This window comes from Callorhinus ursinus, unplaced genomic scaffold, assembly GCF_003265705.2.
Source record: "Callorhinus ursinus isolate GAN/ISIS: 27379988/994484 unplaced genomic scaffold, GSC_fseal_2.0 scaffold24, whole genome shotgun sequence".
Classification (NCBI taxonomy): domain Eukaryota; kingdom Metazoa; phylum Chordata; class Mammalia; order Carnivora; family Otariidae; genus Callorhinus; species Callorhinus ursinus.
This window is the reverse complement of record NW_027397086.1, coordinates 17,362,839-17,382,816: the sequence shown is the minus strand read 5'-3', so window position 1 is coordinate 17,382,816 and position 19,978 is coordinate 17,362,839. Positions and strand designations below refer to the sequence as shown.

The following is a 19,978-nucleotide window of genomic DNA, read 5'->3' as shown; positions in this document are numbered from 1 at the left end:
TTTCTCCACGTCTTTACTAACACCGTGATTATCTGCGTCTTTGATTATAACCATCCCAGTGGGTATCTCATTGTGGTTTCGATTTGCATTTCCCTGACAGCTAATGATGTTGAGCATTTTTTTTATATGCTTGTTGGCCATCTGTCATCTTCCTTGGAGAAGTATCTCTTCAGATCCTTTACGCTGGGTTGTCTTTTTGTTATTAGTTCTTTATATAATCTAAATGCAAATCCCTAACTAGAGATACGACTTGCAAAAAATTTTCTCCCAATTAATGAGTTGTCTCATTACTTTCTTGATGGCATCTCTTGGAAGTACAAAGGTTTTTAATTTTGATGAAGTCCAATTTATCTTTTTTTTTTCTTTTGCTGCTTGTGCTTAAGGGTGCCCTATTTAAGAAATCATCACCTAGTCCTAGGTCACGAAGATTTACACCTGTGTTTTCTTCTAAAATTTTTTTTTAACATTTTGTTTTCAAGTAATCTCTACACCCAATGTGGGGCTTGAACCCATGACCCCAAGATCAAGAGTCACTCGCTCCACCGACTGAACCAGCCAGGTGCTCCTCTTTTAAAATTTTTATACAGTTTTAGCCCACACATTTCGGCTTTTCATCCATTTGAGTTCATTTTTGTACAGTAAGTTTTCCTTTAACCAGTGAGGCTGAATGTCTTCCCCTGAACTTATTGGACACTGGCATTTCTTTTATGACTTACCTCTTCATTTTCTCTCTCTCTCTTTTTTTGTAAAAACTCCATATCTGCAAAGGAAGTTGACTTTTATCTTTTATATTTAAATCTAGCATTTGTTCTGATGCAAGATGGGAGGACCATACTTTTTTTCGGGTGGTGAGTTGTTCCAGAACCACTTATGAGTAATCAATCATCTTTACCATCGTTTGTGCATCAGACCGAATCATACATTAGACTTGTGTATTCCTGGGCTGCTCCTGAACCCTTGGTTCATCAGTCTTTCTAATCTGTGCCCCTCATACACGATTTGAATGACTGTAACTTCATAGAACATCCGGTTGTACAGGTACCCATCTCTGTCTCCACCTGCCAACATACTTTGTTTCCAGAGCTTTTCTAGCTGTTGGCACATGTTTTATTTTTCAAGATGAACTTTAGAGTCTTTTGAATTAGTTGAAAATTTTGGGAGAATGAGTTCCAATTATTTTGTTTTGTTTTTTGCCAACTCAAGTCAGCTACGGTTAAAAATGTGTGAGGATTCTGAGCTTGCAGATTCTGCTGCTTGTGTTAGAAAGTGTGGAAATGAAGTGCCCCTTTTACGTGGGCTTCATTGGAACCATGTGAAGTTGTAAGTGAACAGCCAGCCAGACTGTGGCTCTGGGAAGGGACCCACATTCTTTCATTTCCTCCTCCCATTGGCCGTCCTGAGGCCTGTTTCCAGCCCCTGTGGCTCTGAACTTGGCAGCTTCTGGGGCTGTACTGGGGAAACCCAGCCCTTTACTTCCTACACCAACCTTTCCTTTGCCTGAATTGAATCACAAGATGATCAGTATTGCTTGACTTTTCTCTCAGTTCAGTCTTTTCTGCTTTGTACCTTTAACAGATCCTGGCCTGTTTGATATTTTCTGTGTGCTGCACACCGTGATATTTTCTGATGCTGCAGCATATTTTTCTTTTTTCTTTTTATATTGCTTCATTGCTGCTCTGTAATTTGAAAAGCAGAAATGCTCGTATGTTCTTAAAATGCCATCTTACAACTAGAAGTGTGCTGGATGTGTATTTGTCATCTCATAATGACAATTCGCTTCATCATCGAATAGTTGGAACCCCAAGAAAGTCTTCATTATGACATGGTTTTTGGTTTTTTCGTTTATTTTTTGGCCCACAGGTTGGTTTTAACACTACTTCTTTTGCTGGGGCACACCTCGTTAAAATAATAGATATGTTTCATGATTTGATGGGCACAGGTAGATTTGGGAGATGAAGCAAATACATTTATTAAGCTCTTTAGTGTTTAATTGCACTTGGAAGTTTACTGTTTGCTTCAGTTTTTGTGAAGGAAGCTTTGTTGGAAGAATGCATTTGTATTTACTATATACCTGGTTTGTTTTGGGTAGTGGCAAACTCATAGGAATTAATAAAAACTTTGTAATGCAACAGCTGTTTTTCTTAATATAGAATAATCAGTAAAAACTCTAACTTCATTTTCTAGTTGGTTCCTCCTTTTTTGGTACTGTTAAAAAAAAGCATATGCACAAGGGGCGCCTGGGTGCTTCAGTCGTTAAGCGTCTGCCTTCTGCTCAGGTCGTGATCCCAGGGTCCTGGGATCGAGCCCCGCATCGGGCTCCCTGCTCAGCGGAGAGCCTGCTTCTCCCTCTCCCACTCCCCCTGCTTGTGTTCCCCCTCCCGCTGTGTCTCTCTCTTTAAAAAAAAAAAAAAAAAAAAATCTTTAAGAAAAAGCATACGCATGCTCTTAGCTTACCCAGTAGGTAAGTAAATAAGCAGTTGAACATTGATTGAAATTTCAAGTCCTTTGAATTAATCCGGGCTTGACGGTGGTCTTTATGGAGAGGAGGTTTTTAATCTTAATGCTCTTTTATTTATTTGTTATTTTTTTCTTAGGAGCAATATTTTCTGTTTGTTTGATAAGGGTAGGAAAAATAGTTTTCTGTCATGTAGTGGGTGTGTTGCTGAATATTTGTTTAATTGCAATTTGCAATTAATTGCAAATTAATATTTGTTGAAGAAGCAATTTAAATGCTGACAAGAGGGAGTTGAGGGACGCCTGGGTGGCTCACTTGGTTAGGCGGCTGCCTTCGGCCTGGGTCATGATCCCAGGGTCCTGGGATCGAGTCCCGCATCGGGCTCCCTGCTCAGCGGGGAGCTTGCTTCTCCCTCTCTCTCCCTCTGCTTGTGCTCTCTCTGTCAAATAAATAAAATCTTTAAAAAAAAAGAGAGGAAGTTGGATCATTTCAAGACTGAGCAATTGAAATCTTTGTGCAGATTTCGCACTATGAAATAGTAGCTTTCCATGACAACCTACAGGAAGTATGCTTTTGTTTCACGGATTATAAGGTACTTTCTTATAAACTATTATGAAATATAATACATCTGAAAGTGCTTGACCAAAGTATTAAGTGCTATAAAAATGTAAATATTTTATAAGGTTAAACCTTGAAATATTTAATGGGTTATTGTAATGCTTTGCAAATAGGATTTTTTAAAATATATTTTTTAAAGATTTATTCATTTGAAAGAGAGTGAACAAGAGAGAGAGAACACAAGTGGGGAGGGGTAGAGGGAGAGGGAGAAGCAGACTCCCCACTGAGCAGGGAGCCCGACATGGGGCTCCATACCGGGACTCCAGGATCATGACCTGAGCCGAAGGCAGATGCTTAACTGACTGAGCCAGCTGTGAGCCCCACAAATAGGATTTTTTGAAAGTTCCAACATATACATGCATGTGTCGTTTTTAAAAAATGTTTTCATTATGGAAAATGTCAGAAATGCTAAAGTAGAGCGATTCGGTGCAATGAACCCCCTCATGTACTCACTGCCCAGTTAGAGCATTTATCCCCAGTGGCCCATCTTGTTTCATCTCTACCCTTATCCACTCCCTCACCTGCATACCAGGTAAGCTTTTTCTTTTTTTTTTTTTTTAGAAAGTGATTTGAACAACAGAAGTTTATCACCTTATATTCTGGAGGTCAAAAGTCCAGAATTGGTCTCAGTGGATTACTATCTAGGTGGCAGGGCTGCATTCCTCGTAGAAGCTCCAGGGGCGAGTTGGTTCCTTGACTTTTCCAGCTTCTAGAGGCTCCCACATCCTTTGGCTCGTGGCCCCTTCCGCCATCTTCAAAGCACAGTGTCTTCTCTCCTCTCTGACATTTGCTTCCGTCACCACAGCTTTTTTTCTTTTAAAAATTGAGGTAAAATTTGAATAACATAAAATTCACCATTTTAAGAAGTGTACAATTCCGTGGCTTTTGGTGCATTCATGATGTTTTACGGTCACCACCACTATGTAATTCCAGAATATTTTCATCCCCCCCCAGAAGAATACCATACCCATGAAGCAGTCACTTCTCATTCCCCTTTCCCCCAACCCAACTATTACAAATAATGCTCCTTGCACATTGATTGTACGAGTTTTTGTTTGAACACTTGCTTTCAATTATTTGGGCTGTGTACCAAGGAATGGAATTCTGGATCCTATGCTAATCTTAACACTTAATATTTTGAGGAGCTGTCAAGCTGTTTTCCACAGAGACTGTGCCATTTTACAATTTCACCAACCATGTATGAGGGTTCCAATTTCTCCACGTACTTCCTTTTTTTTTTTTTTTTTAATCTTAGAGCCATCCTAGTGAGTGTGAAATGATATGTATCCCAGAGGGTTTTTAAAAAAACATTTTGGCCTCAAAGATGTATGGAAATTCCACCCTTTGGTCCACTCCCCTTCTGCCTTCTGTTCTCTGTGTTTACAAGGTCATAAAAATAGCTGGCATGTGTGTGACATCTACCATGTGCTTGGAGCTGTGCTGAGCTCAGTTACAGTCCAAAGAGGCACTTGATTTCATCAGCAACCCAGATTCCTATGCATAAAGCAACCAGAAGGTAATTATAAATGACGCCGAGAGTAGGCTTTAAGTCCCCTTTAAGGCTCGAAATAGGAAGAAACAAACTTCCGAAGCCATGTACATTTGGGAATAATAATGCTTAGAAGGAAATTCTGTTTGCAGAAGGATTCACTCTGGGGTTCCTTAAAATAGCAAGCTTCCCTGATTCATTAAACATAAAGTTCAATGTACTAAACCTGAAGAATGAATTATTTCAGGAGATTATCTCTTACGTTAAATGAGGCACACCTAGCCACTTATTTTCTCATTAGGCTTTCCTCCCAAGTCCTATTCAGCATAAGCAAACCCGAGCATGCTCACCAGGACTCATGAAATAAGAGCAGGTAAATATCCACTGGATTTGGTCATTAGAAAGCCTTTGATCATCTTTAAAAGAGTGGTCTACATTGGGTTAGGGATGAGGCGGAGAAATGCAGGATTGAAGGCAGAACCAAAGACAACTTTGTTTTGGGGTAGAGGAAGATTGGGGGCTGGAAGGAGTGGAAGTTAAGATAAATGATTCTTTCAGAAAGGTTGAATGAGCCCCACAGGAGAGTGGAGAAGAAGATGTAAGGTCAAGGGATAGTGGGGTTTATTATTTTTGGGTAGAAAGAGAACCAACTATATTTTTGTAGACTCAGGAACAGAGCCAGGTGAGGAGGAAATGTTGAAGGTACAGGGAAAAGAAGGTATAATTAGTTAATGACAACACAGGCATAATAGTGAACTAGTGGGTCAAAGACACAGAAGAGTTACCTTTGTGATGTGTTGGGGGTTGGGTATGTTGTCCACAGGGACCTGAGAAATGGAGGGGAGATGGGTTTCTGTGGAGGAAGCAGAATGGTTAGGGAATGTTTATGTGATGCCCTTACACTTGGTTCCTATGTCAGAGAGATGGTATTGTGCTTAGCATGAAAGGTTGGGGGTTGAGTGTAGGGTTTAGGGAGAATGGCTGCCTAAGGGAATGGGAGAAGAACTGATCAGAACAAAGAAGTTATCTTAAAGAACAACCATACCCTATTAAGACAGATTCCCTGGTGCTTTTGACTGGGCCGGAACATTGGGCTGGATGGCCCTATGCATCTCACCCAGTACCCCATCTCTAATATTCTCCTCAGGCATAAGCTCTACCGGGCGTCTAAGTTGGACGTGTTCTCTCCATGCGGCTCTGTAATTTTATTCCTCACTCTACTACCCTCTCTTTCTTCATTTCCGTGCCTTTCCGCCGTGCCCTCTAGAACTCCCGATCTGGTAAAAAGAAACCTGTCAGTTCTTAGCCTCTTCTGCCTGCACACTGCCACCATTTCAAAATGTAACTGGACATGGCTGTCCCCGAAGATTAGTAGTTCCTGAAGCTGCTGCCCCTCCTCAGCAAAGACCCCTCCCCTCCACCAAACTTTTGTTGCTGCTTCCTCTGCGGCAGGAATTGTGTGGAGCACATTCAGCCTAGTAGCGAATTTTAATCCTCGTAACAACCCTGAGAGGCTGGCATTATTGTTATCTATTTTTTTTTTTTTTTACAAACGAAGAAGAAACTGAGGTACCAGGAGATGGTAGAACTTGACAGAAGTCAGACAGCTTGGCCGAGGGGGAAGATGAATCCTGGAGGCATGGAGCCACGATCTCTATTCTGGAGATGGAAAACATCCTGCCTTTCCAAAGCTCTTCCAAGTGCTTCATCCCAGGGCTGTTGATGGTGCCAGACTCCCTCTTTGAAAAGGCTCAAAGTTGGGATCACTTCTTGATTTCTCCACTCCAAATACCTTAGGATTCCACTTCTTCGGGTTGGTGAAGTCCTGTGTCTGTTTTTGTGTGCTCGTGCGTGCACTTGAAGGTTTATTATTTAAAGGAAATAAACTGGGGCGCCTGGGTGGCTCAGTCGGTTAAACGCCTACCTTCGGCTCAGGTCATGATCCCAGGGTCCCGGGATCGAGCCCCACGTCTGCCTCTGCCCCTGCTCCTATGCTCTCTCTCTTTCAAATAAATAAATAAAAATCTTCAAAAAAAAAAAGAAAAGAAATAGACCTCTTTATTGTCAGAATATGGGGCTGAAGGAGGGTGTGGACTTAAATCTGGTTCCATCCTCACCAGTACCTGTTCCGTTCTTTGTTTTGCTTTTGTTTCTTTCTTTCCTCCCTTATTCTGACCATCCTCATGGGTTTGAAGTCGTATCTCACCGTGGTTTGCATTTGTATATCTCTTCACGTGCTTGTTGGCCATTTGTAGATCTTTGAAAAAATATCTACCAATTGTTTGTCCAATTTTTAATGTAAATGTTTTTTAATATTTCATAACCCAAACATTTTCAAATTGCACACTAGCAGATTCTCTCTCTCTCATGGTAGTAATGGGGAGGGCCTTTTAATCAAGCATTTAATCAAAGCTACTATGGAAATACTTCAAAGCTCAAAGATCCCTTAGTAACCAGGTAGTTTTAAAATGCCCGCAATATTGGCTCGAAGCAAATATTACAGAGACATTTGTTTGAGTAAGAGGAGCAAAGGAAATTACATTTTTAAGAACTTTTGAGTGTAAACCTACACAAAAGATTGGCTTGGAAAAGGTATTTTTTAGATACATGGGTTTGCCCAATGTACTTATTTCTCCATTCACCAAGTTCTTCTACCCCTTGAACTGGGAGCAGAATGTGAATCTATTTAAATCAATTTTTGTGTGGTTGATCTTGTCTGCCTTCTTTCCTTAGACTGTCTTTCTGGCCCTGACTTTCTCATTATACCACCTGTGCATTACGCAATGTACAGATAGCTAGACTCTTGGATTTACCGTGATCCTTGTGCCAGGGTCATGCTAATCCTTGTACTGTTCCAATTTTAGCATATGTGCTGCCAAAGAGAGCAATATTGGATTTACTGGATACATATTGACTGACTGTTTTTTGTATTCCAAGGACTAGTCTCTAGCATTTTACTTCTTGGGTTATAAGACTGAGAAGGGTAGCCGTGATTTACTCCATCTGTGTGTTCTTGGACAGAATTATTTGCTAGCCTGTGGTTTTTCTTTCCGCTATCTTATCAATTACTCTGAATATTTTTCTTCCTGTCTTCATAGCCGCTTCCTGAGAAGTTTGTGGTGAAAGGTGTTGTAGATCGTTTTTCAGAAGAGTTTGTGGAGACCAGAAGAAAAGCTTTGGATAAATTCCTAAAAAGAATTACAGATCATCCTGTGCTCTCTTTCAATGAACACTTTAATGTTTTCCTTACTGCTAAGGTAAGAACAGAATTTTTCATGTTCTTCCCCCAAATTAGTATCCTTCAGGCTCTTTCTCAGAAGCTGCTTTGATCTCTCACAAACCACCTTTGTGAATGGCCCACAGTGGTGGATGTCATCAAATTGGTCTATTTTTTTTTTTTTTTTGATGTCCATTTACCTCAGCAGGGTTTCCATGTTAGAATTTGGGAGAAACACCCCTTTGCAGCAGCAGCAGAGGGAGTTAAGAGTATTTTCACTTGCCGAAAGGAGGGATAAGCATTTCCTTAAACACTTCTTGGCATATTACTGGGTGAGACCACTCTTACCAAGAGTGGGCTGAAGGAACAGAGCGTAAGAACATCTAGTGAGTGTTTGGTAAGGATGCTCTTCACAGGAACCCATCACAGGAACCACCCTCATTTTACAGATGGGGAAACTGAAGTTCAAGGAGTCAGTACGTGTTCAAGTAGCATCACTAGGATTTGAGATTGGGTCTTTATGGCTCCAGAGGCCACACTTCCCCTCTGTATCTGACTGCCCGACCAAGACGAGTTGAGTGTTACTTGCCCACAGCCACGTTCCCATTGGGTGGGCATTTTCCCAGGCATTTTCCAGAGAAACGTTTGGGTCCCACACAGTTGCTAGGTTCTGTGTGTCCACACCCAGGTTGGTCATGCCCTGGCTTCTGTGTGCACTTCCCTTTTGGCAGAACTGGTGGGAATTCTGAGGCACTCTGCCCTAAATGTCTGCAGAAATGGGATCTCAGGCCCAGATTCTCTTGCCAGCTCCCTGTAGCCACATCTCTTTACCTCCATGGGTCACATTCCCATCCTTGGGCCATAGGTGCTTTGTTCCTTGTTGGCAAGGGTGTTGAAGCTCAGGGACTTCGCAGTTTTCTTTTTCAAAATGGCAAAATTGAGAAATATTTGCAGATAATATCAGCTGATGTTAAAGATTTTAGAGAGTGTGCTGTTCTCCAGGTGATGGAAACCAGCTGGCCAAGTCCTTTAGTATTCTCTTTTTTTTAAACCACCACATTGGCATTTTTTTTAGCCCCATTGATGACCTTCCCATTTATCTCTTTTTTCCTAAAGGCCCATTTCCCCCCACATCAAACTCGTGTTCTGTTTCAAAATAAGTATTTCCTGGTAACAGATCCTCAGATACGGTTCTTATACAGAGTAAAATTCCATCTGATTCTCCAACATTGCAACTCACTGCCTCACGCACGGTTCGGCTTGTTGACCTGGCAGGCCCCAGTCGTGGTCCTTACTGAGCAGAGAGACATGGGAGAGCACGTGGACCCTTGGTCATTAGGAATCTATGTGGAGATTAAAGAGGAAAGATGTGTGTGTGTGTGTGGGGCATTTATCTGTGGGCCAGACGAATGATTAAACAAACAAACAAAAAAGGTCCTTCACTGTCTTAACCACATCCAACTTCCCCTGAGTGAGTGCTGGGGTGTTGACTCTAACACAGAACAAATCCTAGCCTAGTTCAGTTTTACTTGCCGAACTGAATGTACTAAATAACCCCATCTTGTTCTTTTTTTTTTCTTTAGATTATGGCAAAATACACAATTTACCATCCTAACCATTTTAAGATGTACATTTCAGTAGCATTAAATCCATTCACAACTAATCCTCAGAACTTTCTCGTCTCGTGAAACTGAAACACGGTACTATACTGTGTGCTGTGTGATCTCACAGGAGCTCCCCATCTCCCCCTCCCCGTGTTCCCCGTCTTCTGACACGCCTTCAATAACTTGGTCTTGTTCTTAGGTGAGGCCTTGACACGGTCTGACACAGTGAAGGCAGAAGCATTCCTCTTCTTCGTGATAACCTGATCTTAACCACAAACCAGGAGTGTCTTTGAGAAGAAGCCAGTAATGCTGGGAGCGGTGAGGGGATGCTCAGTATTGCCCGTGTTCAGATCAGTGTTTTTATCTTTGGCAGAATGGGTGCAGCAGTCAGACACTACCCAATAACCTCATGCAGTATATTGACTTGGCTAACTGGGGGTTCTCTTCTGAGCCTCTACTTGGAATAGAGCTTCTGCAGGCCAGCGAGCCCATTGGGCTCTAGCCCCTGCTCCAAAGAGTACTGAATCTGCAAGCAGAGCCAAGAATGGCAAGGCTTCCATTACTGTCTTGTGAAAGCCAGGTGTCTACGGGGACGTTTTCTTATCTAGGGTACCTGAGGCTAGAAGAGGAGATGGAATCTTTGGAACATTCTCCCAGGTAGCCTGACTTTGGAAGGAAGAAGAGAAATGGAGGAGGAAATTGCCGCTGTTTTGAAGATGGGTGAGCCCTGGGTGTCTATTACGCACCGAAGGGTGAGAAGTTGAAGGTACAGACAGGAGAGGGAATGGTTGATGGGCGGGGGCCTTGCTGGTCAGCGAGGTGTAGCTAGGAAAGAGTGGAATCAAGAGCGCAAGTGAAGGACTTGGCTGCCTAAAGAAGAAGGAAGTGAAATCAGGAGTAGTTTCCCCTGCAGACACTTGTGGAGACCGGAGCCTGTGACTGTGGTGGTGAAATGGGAGGGGGGCCGCTGGACGTCTGCGTTCAGCGTGATTCCCTGTTCTCTGCTCCATCCCCAAACCAGACAAGGTGACCAGAAGGCAATGGCCTTGTGCTGTGTTCCCTTATATCTCTGTGGACATGCCCTCCTTGGACCAGGAATTCCTATTCTGTTTGTGTTGAGGGTGGATATAAGGAGCAGACACCCGATCTTCTGTAAAACCGGTTTTGAAGGCACCATTAAAGGAGGTGACGTCGAACAACCTGAAGGTGCTGTAGATTCCTCCCAGAGTTGGATGACAGGAGGAAGTTCATTTGACCTGGCAGACTGATACGCATTTTAAATTTAGATACAGTGGATCATGTAGCTCAGCATATTTCCTGTGTATGCCCTGACCAAGACGTTTAGGATAAAATGTTTGGTTGTTTACAGCATCTCTCCTTGGCTTGGGTGTTCTTGCACTGCTTTTTCTGTCACCGTTTCCTACTTCCTGTCCTCTTCTCCCTCCTTTCTTTATATCACTTTGCTTGGGATATAAATAAATGAACAGAATGAATTTCAGCTCTAGAATTTTCCTCCTAAAGATAACTTAGGATATTTTATAGGAGAAGGACCTTTTTTTTTTTTCTTGGTCAGACTTTAAAACATCATGTTAGAAATAGTGTTGAGTTTAAAGGAGAGCACACTCAGGTGAGTGAGCCCGATCAGAAAGGTAGGAATCTGGCTCTGGTGAAAGGGCTCAGGTGTGCGTGCTTGGTGTTTCTGATGGCGAGGAGAGAGGACTGTTGTGTATGTGGTCAGTCCTCTAACTCAGCTCCCTTTTCTCGGAGTCTTCCACTTCCAAGAAGAAACCACCTAAAGGGATTGGGTTTACCGAGACCTGGCTGTGGGAGTGATGGAGCCCCTTGAGTTTGTTTATGTGTCATCCTTAGGACCTGAATGCCTACAAGAAGCAAGGGATGGCGCTGCTGACCAGAGTGGGCGAGTCTGTCAAGCACGTCACTGGAGGCTACAAGCTGAGGAGTCGACCTCTTGAGTTTGCAGCTGTAGGCGACTACTTAGATACATTTGCGCTCAAACTGGGAACCATTGACCGAATAGCCCAGAGGATCATTAAGGAAGAAATAGGTGAGCCCTTTGTGCAGATATTGATCACGCCCAGGGAGCATGTGTGCAGAAATGACATTCACAGGTGCTGAGCAGGATCAAACTGGAGAAACGAGGCCACGCTTACAAAACTAAAAAATAAATAGAAGGAGGGGAGGGGGTCGTCGTGAGCAGAGTATAATTTTGTGCTCCCTCCTTTGCCCTGCTTCTCAGCCTTGTGTTTGCTTTCCCCATAGCATACAGTCACTTCTCAGCCCCGAGGAGTTTCTTTCCACTTCTCTCTCTCTTTAGCTTTAAAAAGTGAAGACATTGACTCAACTTCCTTTCATTCATAGGAACTATAATTTAAAAAACAAACTTTGGTACCTTTCTGGCAGAAAGATGGTTCAAAAGGACAGCATAGAGACCTGTGTATGCCAAAGTTGTGGTCCTAATGAGCCTTCAACTTAAAATTGACTCACCTGCCCCACCCCTGCTTCATTTCAGACACACTCTTCCTGACCTGGGGAGTTATGAGACCTTTCTGGAACCTTCCGGGTTGTTGCCACCACTCCCTCCCCACCCCTCTTGTGGCCACCTGATTTTCTATAGCCCAGAATATTCGGGCCTTTTGTCTTCTTACACGTGTAGGCCAGAGAAACCGGAACAACGTTAATGATCATGCTGGCACAAGGCATGAAACACACCAAAAAGGATTCTCCAGTAGTTGCCATCCATTGGTTACTAAAAAATGGCAAAAACCTTTTTTTGTAATGGCAGGCATCCTGGTGATGGGACACCTGGGTGGCTCAGTCAGTTAAGCATCTATCTTTGGCTCAGGTCATGATCTCAGGATGCTGGGATCAAGCCCCGCATTAGGCTCCCTGCTCCACGGGGAGCCTGCTTCTCCCTCTGCCTCTGCCTGCAGCTCCCCCTGCTTGTGCATGCACGCGCTCTCTCTCTCTCTGTCAAATAAATAAGTAAAATCTTTAAAAAAAAATCCTGGTGATGAATGATGGGCTAGATTTTTTTTTGAGGGGAACTAAATCAACATTTGCCCCTTTCCCCTGTACTTTCATTCTCCTCTACCCACTGATGGTGTTATGTGGGGCCTGCAGGTGCTAGAGGTAGCTTTCAGTACTGTCCACATCTAAGGAGCATGTGGAATAAATTCCGATGGGACCACAGTTTTGAGGTGACCTCTGAATGAGAGTGATTCTGCATATGTAAGACCACATCTGTAACAAAATATTTCCTAAAATCCTATTATTTTTCTTTCCCTTAAAAGGATCCCCCTAAACCTATGTGAAACTCTGCCCCTACTACTGTTAAAATACTGCTTCACTGTATGAGTAGGTGAGTGGTTATTTTTGAAGATTTGTGGTGGATGTAGCTCCTACCACTTCCGCCAGAAGGCATTATGGTCCCCATTATCCAGAAGCATGGCATTCCTACTATGGGGTGAAGTCAGGTGATGTTATGTTGTTAGCTATAATGTAGGTTTATAGAGATTTTTATTATTTTTATTTTTTTTAAAGATTTTATTTATTTATTTTTTGACAGAGACACAGCGAGAGAGGGAACACAAGCAGGGGGGAGGGAGGGAGAGAAGCAGGCTTCCCGCTGAGCAGGGAGCCCGATGTGGGGCTCGATCCCAGTGTCCTGGGATCATGACCTGAGCTGAAGGCAGACGCCCAACGACTGAACCACCCAGGCGCCCTAGAGATTTTTAAAAACTGTAAACAATGTTGTGTTTTGTTTAAAAGAAAGCATGCTTTGGTGAGTGAATGGCCAAGGAAATAACATCTTACTATAGCGAGCTCTTGGCTACAGTTGTTACTGAGTCAGTAATACCAGTGATTGTCTTAATTACCCACCAAGTCTTAGTTTCTCTTCTCCCTTTAGAGTACCTTGTAGAGCTGCGAGAATATGGGCCTGTGTACTCCACGTGGAGTGCATTAGAGGGGGAGCTGACTGAGCCCCTGGAGGGTGTGTCAGCTTGCATTGGCAACTGCTCAACGGCCTTGGAAGAGCTGACAGATGACATGACAGAAGACTTTCTACCTGTTCTCAGGGAATATATTTTATACTCTGACTCTATGAAGGTAAGCTGGCTCACTTCTTGTGCACTTAAGTAGGTTCCTTGTTTTAGTCATTTTCAAAAAGTAATTTATTATTGCCTATTTGCACATGGTATAGGTTTCCTTCTTCCTGGGTGGGCAGGATCACACATGTGGACTGATCTCATAGGCATATAAATAGAACACATAGTGAACCAAGTATGTGAATTAAATGAAGAAAAATAGTGTGGAAGAAACTCTTAACGTTCTCTAGGAGTTCATGGAGGTGTAACATCTACTAAACAAGACCAGGATGCTGTGAAAAGAGAACATTTGGATAATTAGAGTTCTTGGGAGTTAAAATCTGATTTGCTGAGATGAAATTGAAGAGCAAAGTTGAAAGATGAGGTTGAGGAAATCTTGGAAAGTACAATAAGGAAACTGAGTAGTTGGAAAGTAGAACAAAAATGCAAAAGTACTGAAAATGTGGAAGAATGATACGAGACATAGAGGTTTACTCGCAAAGGTTCAGCATCTGTCTGATAAGAGTCCCTGAGAGAACAGAAAAGACTGATGGAAGGAACTGATGAAAGAAATAATATAAGAAAATCTTCCAGAGCTAAAGGATGTGAGTTTTCAGATTAAAAGGACATGGTGATTGACCAGCAAAAGGAATGAAGAGAGAGCCAACCCACAGCATATCACTGTAAAATTTTAGAATGAAAGTTATACTATTTTTAAAAGCTTTTAAAGAAAGAGGGAGAGGGAGGAGACGTACAAATGGAATAAGAATCAGAATGGCTTTGATCTAGCAGCAGTGGACGAGAAAAGACAGGAGCTGTGAGGACATATGATTTCCAACCTCACATTCTAAATGCAGAATAAGGATGGGGTCAGATGCTTTAATGCCCACACTAGAAACTACCCCAGCCTGCACTTAGACCCTTTTGAAAGGACAGCTACAGAGACTCCTACAGTGTGACACCCATTAGAGAAGAGTGTCAGGCTTCCTGTCCAACAGAAAAGGTTATGTCACTGTGTTGAACATCCCAAGTAGCCCCTCTTCCTGTTTCCCAAAGGAGACCTGATTTATTGATCTATTTTGGGGGCAGATCTAGGGCACCCCTTTAAGAAGGATTGGCAGGCAAGAAATCTACCACTGAACCACCAGTGCCCCTTTAAGAAGGATTGGGGTAAGGATCGACAAGAATCTCTTGGGAGAAACTCCATCAGACAACTTTGGGTTGTAAAAATGGAAAACCAGAAAAATCATGGCAGTATGAAAACATTCTACACCTTAAGAAAGGGGAGTAAAAAGTAATGAATCAGCTAGTTATAAAAACTTTAAAAAAAAAACCCTTATGGAAAATTTCAAACATACAATAGAAGCAAAGAGAATAATATGACAAACCTCCATATACCCATTACCCGTGTTCCATTTTGTTTCACCGGGTATGAACCTTTTAAGGCTCTTGATACATGTTAAATTGTGGACAATGGAAAATGTTCCTGCTAGAATGAATCACTGTCTCATGTGTACTCTATAAAACTGATAATAAAACACTTTCAAAGACAGGATTGGGTCTGGATCTCACAATGGGCTAGGAAATGGTATGAATTTCCTTATCTGTAAGGTGAAGTGATGGTAGGCATGGTGATGATAAGGCTAAAACTCACCATGTGACATCATTAGTCTGAGGCAGTTTTACTGGTTAATTATTGGAACTGAGGCTGAAAACCACCGCTCCTGATTTCCAAAAATTTCCTACTCATTTTCCTCTATTACATTGGGTTTATTTGTTTTGTTTTATTTTTTAATGAAACCTATAAATGGCATATTTAATTCTGTGGCTGAAACAAGTGTAGAAAGGCATTCTGGGGCTGGGGGGTGGGTGGAATGGGTGAGGGGAGTCAAAAGGTATGAACTTCCAGTTATAAGTAATAAGTAAGTCATGGGATGTCATGCACAGCATTGGTGACTATAGTTAATAATGTATTATATGTTCGAAAGTTGCTAGGAGAGTAGTTCTTAAAGTTCTTATCAAAGAAAAATGTATAACCATGTGTGGTAACGGATGTTAACTAGTCTGTGGTGATCATTTCACAATATATACAAATCATTATTTTGTATACCTGAAATTAATATAATGGTATATGTCAGTTACATCTCAAAAAAAGGCATCTTAACTTGCTTTAAACAAGCCAGAATATTTTGCTTTACTTATAAAGTTAATAGTATCTATTCTTGTGAACAAAAATAAAATTTTACAGTCCCTGGGGTGTCTTTGAATTTGTCTGTTATAGAGACACAGCCTTCGTCAAAAATTCTCCCTTAACCTTGCCAGACTGAAAATTTGATACATTCACAGTCCTGGGATATTACAATACAGATTACTTTGTTCTTGCACATGGCAGGTATGTTAGTACTTAGAATATATTTGTACTTGAAGCAGGATTTGAAATTGTCATTTAGCTAAGGTGTATCTGGCATCTTTATTAAGATACTATTGTACAGTGAGGCATAAGCTTATGTGAGTAATTGAAGTTCTACACCAAAGAAACACTTTTTTGTTTGCTTTCTTCCTTCACCCTCTGTGTGAGGCATATGTATTGAGGTTCTTGTTCACTAAGCCTGAATAAACATTAATCAGGTTAATCAGGCTGGGAGAATGGGAGTGTATACAGTATTTTCTGGGAAAGGCATAGAAAGGAGGAAGTGTTGACTCTGACGCATCGGTGAGCTGGGCTAAGCCTGGTTAGAAAGAAACGAGGTCTGCCCACTTCCATTCTTCCCAAAGGGAAAATGTCTCTGCAGAGGGGTCTGGGTAGGACGGGAGTGACTTGATGACAAAGCCAGGACTGCATGGGTCCATGATCTCCAGTATTTTCTCCATGCAAGGCTAAACTGATGTTCAACTATTTCATATTCCTAATGATGGTTGAGGTCTGTGTGGCCAGGTCTGAAGACACTGGGAGAGGGGGATAGGTGTCTTAAGTGGCTCCCCTGCCTTTGCCTTGTAATATTGCTGCTCTCTAAGAATTCTTAGCTGAATTCTATTCCTCTGAAAGAGTCGTATACTTCCATTTCCAAAATAACTTTCTGATTTGGGGGGTAGGTGGGATCGACTTTGCTGTTTAGTATGAAAACGAAACATACAGTAGAGAGCTTGCTGAAGGCCTGGCTGTGACATGTTCAGTATCGACTACTGTATGGCCTTCTGAACTGAGCAAGTCCTTCCAGTTATGTTTTGGTGGGGAGGTTTTAGTGTGGTGACGTTTTATCAGTCTACTCGGTTATGGCCTTGAGTGGACCAAAGTGAGTATTCATCCTCATCGTTTGGAATGAGAGGCCTGTGCCTTAGGAATTTGAAGTAGTTGTGGGTCAGCTGAGCCCTGCATGGAGAAAATGGTGGAGATCATCGAAGCCCTCTCCTAATGGGGCTAAGGTTGGGGTTCCTCTCTTAAGTTTGAACAGGTCTCTCGAGTGACTTCATCTCCTCCATCTAGATCATCTTGTCTGTCTTGCTCATTGTATAGATGAAGAAATAGAGCCCCGTTGGTAAATCTTTTCTCTGTCCCATGGCCATAGTTGTAATGCAGTCACCTTGTACCTGTGTCTTCACTCTTGGCCAAAAAGCAAACCAGAATCAGTTCCTGTTTTTCAAGGCTGAGTCTCAGACTGTCTCTCTTTAAATGCACATGTGCCTGGGTACGCTCTGTTCCCTTTGGAGGTAGAAAGAAAGCACAGAAAAAGTAAGGTTGTTATCAGGCCATGTGGGACACGTGAACAATGTTCGGTGAACAATGAGGACAGCTTGTACTAGAAAGATGGTTGGGGTCATGTATTTCAAGGATGTTGAGGAGAGATGGTGAACAGCGTGTGAGAGGGAGAGGTACCAAAGTTACCCTCAGGCCCAGGACTCAAGTTAAACACCCTGAAGACACGTGCACGTGAGCCCTTATATGGGATTTCACGTCCTATAGACTATGTATGGGGAAAATATAATTAAGGTAGTGATGGGCTGGGAGAGAACATCTTAGAATCCTTACAGATTTCAGGCAGTGCCTTTCGAGTACTGGCATCCTTATGACCAGGACACGAGTAGGAGAAGCTTTAAGAAAGTTAGAGTAGAGTATGGGTTATTTCCCATACTGCCTTATTCATAGAAGGTGGTTAGCAATGTTTAATTGAATTTGACATTGTGGTCAATTTGAAACATTAACAGATATATAACTACTGCATGTCCCGTATCTTGATATTTTTAAGAGATGGGTTTACCTACAAAGCAAGGAGCATGCTTATCTCAGAGGTCTTGCTGAATGACTAGGGTGGGTTGAGTCAGAAGAGGGTGGTAAGGAAAAGCCACACAGAGGAAGTAGCTTCGGTTGGAGACTTGAATAACATATAGGAGTTATCTGTGCAAGGATCAGAGGATTGAGCATTTTAGGCAGAAGGAACCACCGGTGCAAAGGCTCTAAAGCAGAAATGAGCTTGGTGTCTTTGCAGATCAGAAAGGCCGGTGTGAGTGGAGTCCAACGAGCAAGGGAGCAAGCAGGAAGAAGTGAGGTCAGAGAGATAGGTAGGGGCCAGGACATGCATAGTAGTAGCATCTTAAAGGCCATGGTTGGTACGAGTGTGGGTTTTAGTCTTAGGAACAAAAGGGAAGGCATTTGGGCTTATGCAGGGGAATGCCAGGATACAGTTTAGGAAGACGGCTAGTGCTACAACAGTATGGAGAATGGATTGTAGGGACTGAGAGTGGAGGCAGAGAGACCTTTAGGAGACCGTCAGAGGGAGCCATGTGGCGGATAACTATGGCGGTAGAGCTTGGGCAACAGTGGTGGATTAGAGTAGATTTTGGATGAAGGGCCGACCAGACTTGCCGCTATATTAATACGGAATCAGAAAAGGAGGGATTGGTGATGATTCCTGGGTTTTGGCTTCAGCGACTGGGTGGACAGTGGTTGCTGTTCGTCAGGATGGGGAAGTTCGGAGCAGAAAGATTGGGCAGTTGGGAATCAAATTGTTTTGGCCATACAGAGTTCAAAAACACCTATTAGTCATTAAAATAGAGATGTCATGGCAATTGGTTATGAGTTTAGTTCAGAGTGGGAATAGAAATGTGGGAGTTGTTTGTGTATGGATGGTGTTTAACTTCTTGGGAGGGGAGTAGACCATCTAGTGAGATGAGACCCAGGTAACTAGTCTAGGCCTGGCTCTGAGGCATGACAATATTTAGTGGCCTAGTACCTAACTAGGAGGAGGAACAAGTAGAAAAGGAGACTCAGAAGGATTGGTAGTGTAGTAGGAGAAAAAAAGTAGAAGCCAAGAGAAATGTTTTTAGGGCGCCTGGGTGGCTCAGATGGTTAAGCGTCTGCCTTCGGCTCAGGTCATGATCCTGGGGTCCTGGGATTGAGTCCTGCATCGGGCTCCCTGCTTCTTGAGCCTGCTTCTCCCTCTGCCTCTCTCTCACATGAATAAATAAATAAAATCGTTAAAAAAATGTTTTTAAAAGGAGCATGATCCACAGTGACCGTTGTATTTAATAATATGGAGGTCATTGGTGATTGTGGTGGTTAGAGGTGTGAGATGTGGATGCAGAAGTTTGGTTTTAAAGACATAGCTTGTCTTTGAGTTGGAGATAATTTGAACAATGCTCCGGGATAGCTTTTTCCAAGTATCAGTTATTTGTGGTTTTTTTCCAGCCTGCCCACCTTTTCCTCTATGAGCCACAAGGTGGAGCTAATGAGTTAAGTGGCCAGGTTTCAAGTTGGCCACTTCTAGTGCCTTTGAAAGCAAAAACACATTTTCTTTCTTTCTTTCTTTCTTTCTTTTTAAAGATTTATTTATTTGAGAGAGAGAGAGAGCACGAGTGGGGGGGCGGGAGGTAGAGGGGCAGAGGGAGAGGGAGAAGCAGACTCCCCACAGAGCAGGGAGCCCCATGCGGGGGCCGGATCCCAGGACCCCTGAGATCATGACCTGAGCCGAAGGCAGATGCTTAACTGATGAAGCCACCCAGGCGCCCCCAAAACAAATAATTTCTTGAAGACTGAATCAGGAGGGGGAAAAAAAAGGTCCTCTTTCCTAAACAAAAGTAATTATAGATTGAGGGCATAATTGGAAAAATGAAGAAGCAGGATGTAGAAATGTACATGATCTCAAATGTTTTAAAAAGACAGATATATAAAAATTAGCAATCTGAGATTCTCAGTGATGGCAGACTAAATATATAAACTCCTTTTTCACGAAACCGCACCAAGATGACGCTAGAATGGTTTGTTTGTTTGTTTGTTTGAAGTCAAAGCCTGCAAAGATAAAGAGCAAAGAGGAAACAGTAGTAGACAGGGGGACTGGAAAGCAAGCTGAGAGGTGATAAGGGACTTAGGGGACTCAAAAAACTGCTTTTGAAGCTGACTGTGTGTGTGTGGGGGGGGACTTAGAGACCTCCTGGTTTACACAGTGGAATCCTTCAGAAAGGTGGAGAATTGGCAGCACCAAGTGCCTCTGGGAT

The 19,978-nt window shown here is 42.6% G+C and overlaps 1 protein-coding gene and 1 non-coding gene across 3 annotated transcripts in view; one reads left to right on the top strand and one right to left on the bottom strand.

Annotated features, from left to right (window-relative positions):
• The window catches only part of SNX30 (sorting nexin family member 30), a 107,391-nt gene that overhangs the window by 62,435 nt on the left and 24,978 nt on the right, over positions 1-19,978 (top strand). For both annotated transcript variants that reach the window (XR_003211505.2, XM_025888314.2), the window contains exons 4-6: positions 7,661-7,819; positions 11,253-11,448; positions 13,312-13,511. Coding sequence is in view for 1 of the 2 variants with exons in the window: in XM_025888314.2 (XP_025744099.1) it covers positions 7,661-7,819; positions 11,253-11,448; positions 13,312-13,511 (555 nt within the window). In the remaining variant the exon portion in view is untranslated. The remainder of the gene's footprint in view (positions 1-7,660; positions 7,820-11,252; positions 11,449-13,311; positions 13,512-19,978) is intronic.
• Positions 7,348-7,450, bottom strand: LOC112836808 (U6 spliceosomal RNA). Its single transcript, XR_003211575.1, has one exon. It is a non-coding gene; the product is annotated as a U6 spliceosomal RNA (small nuclear RNA).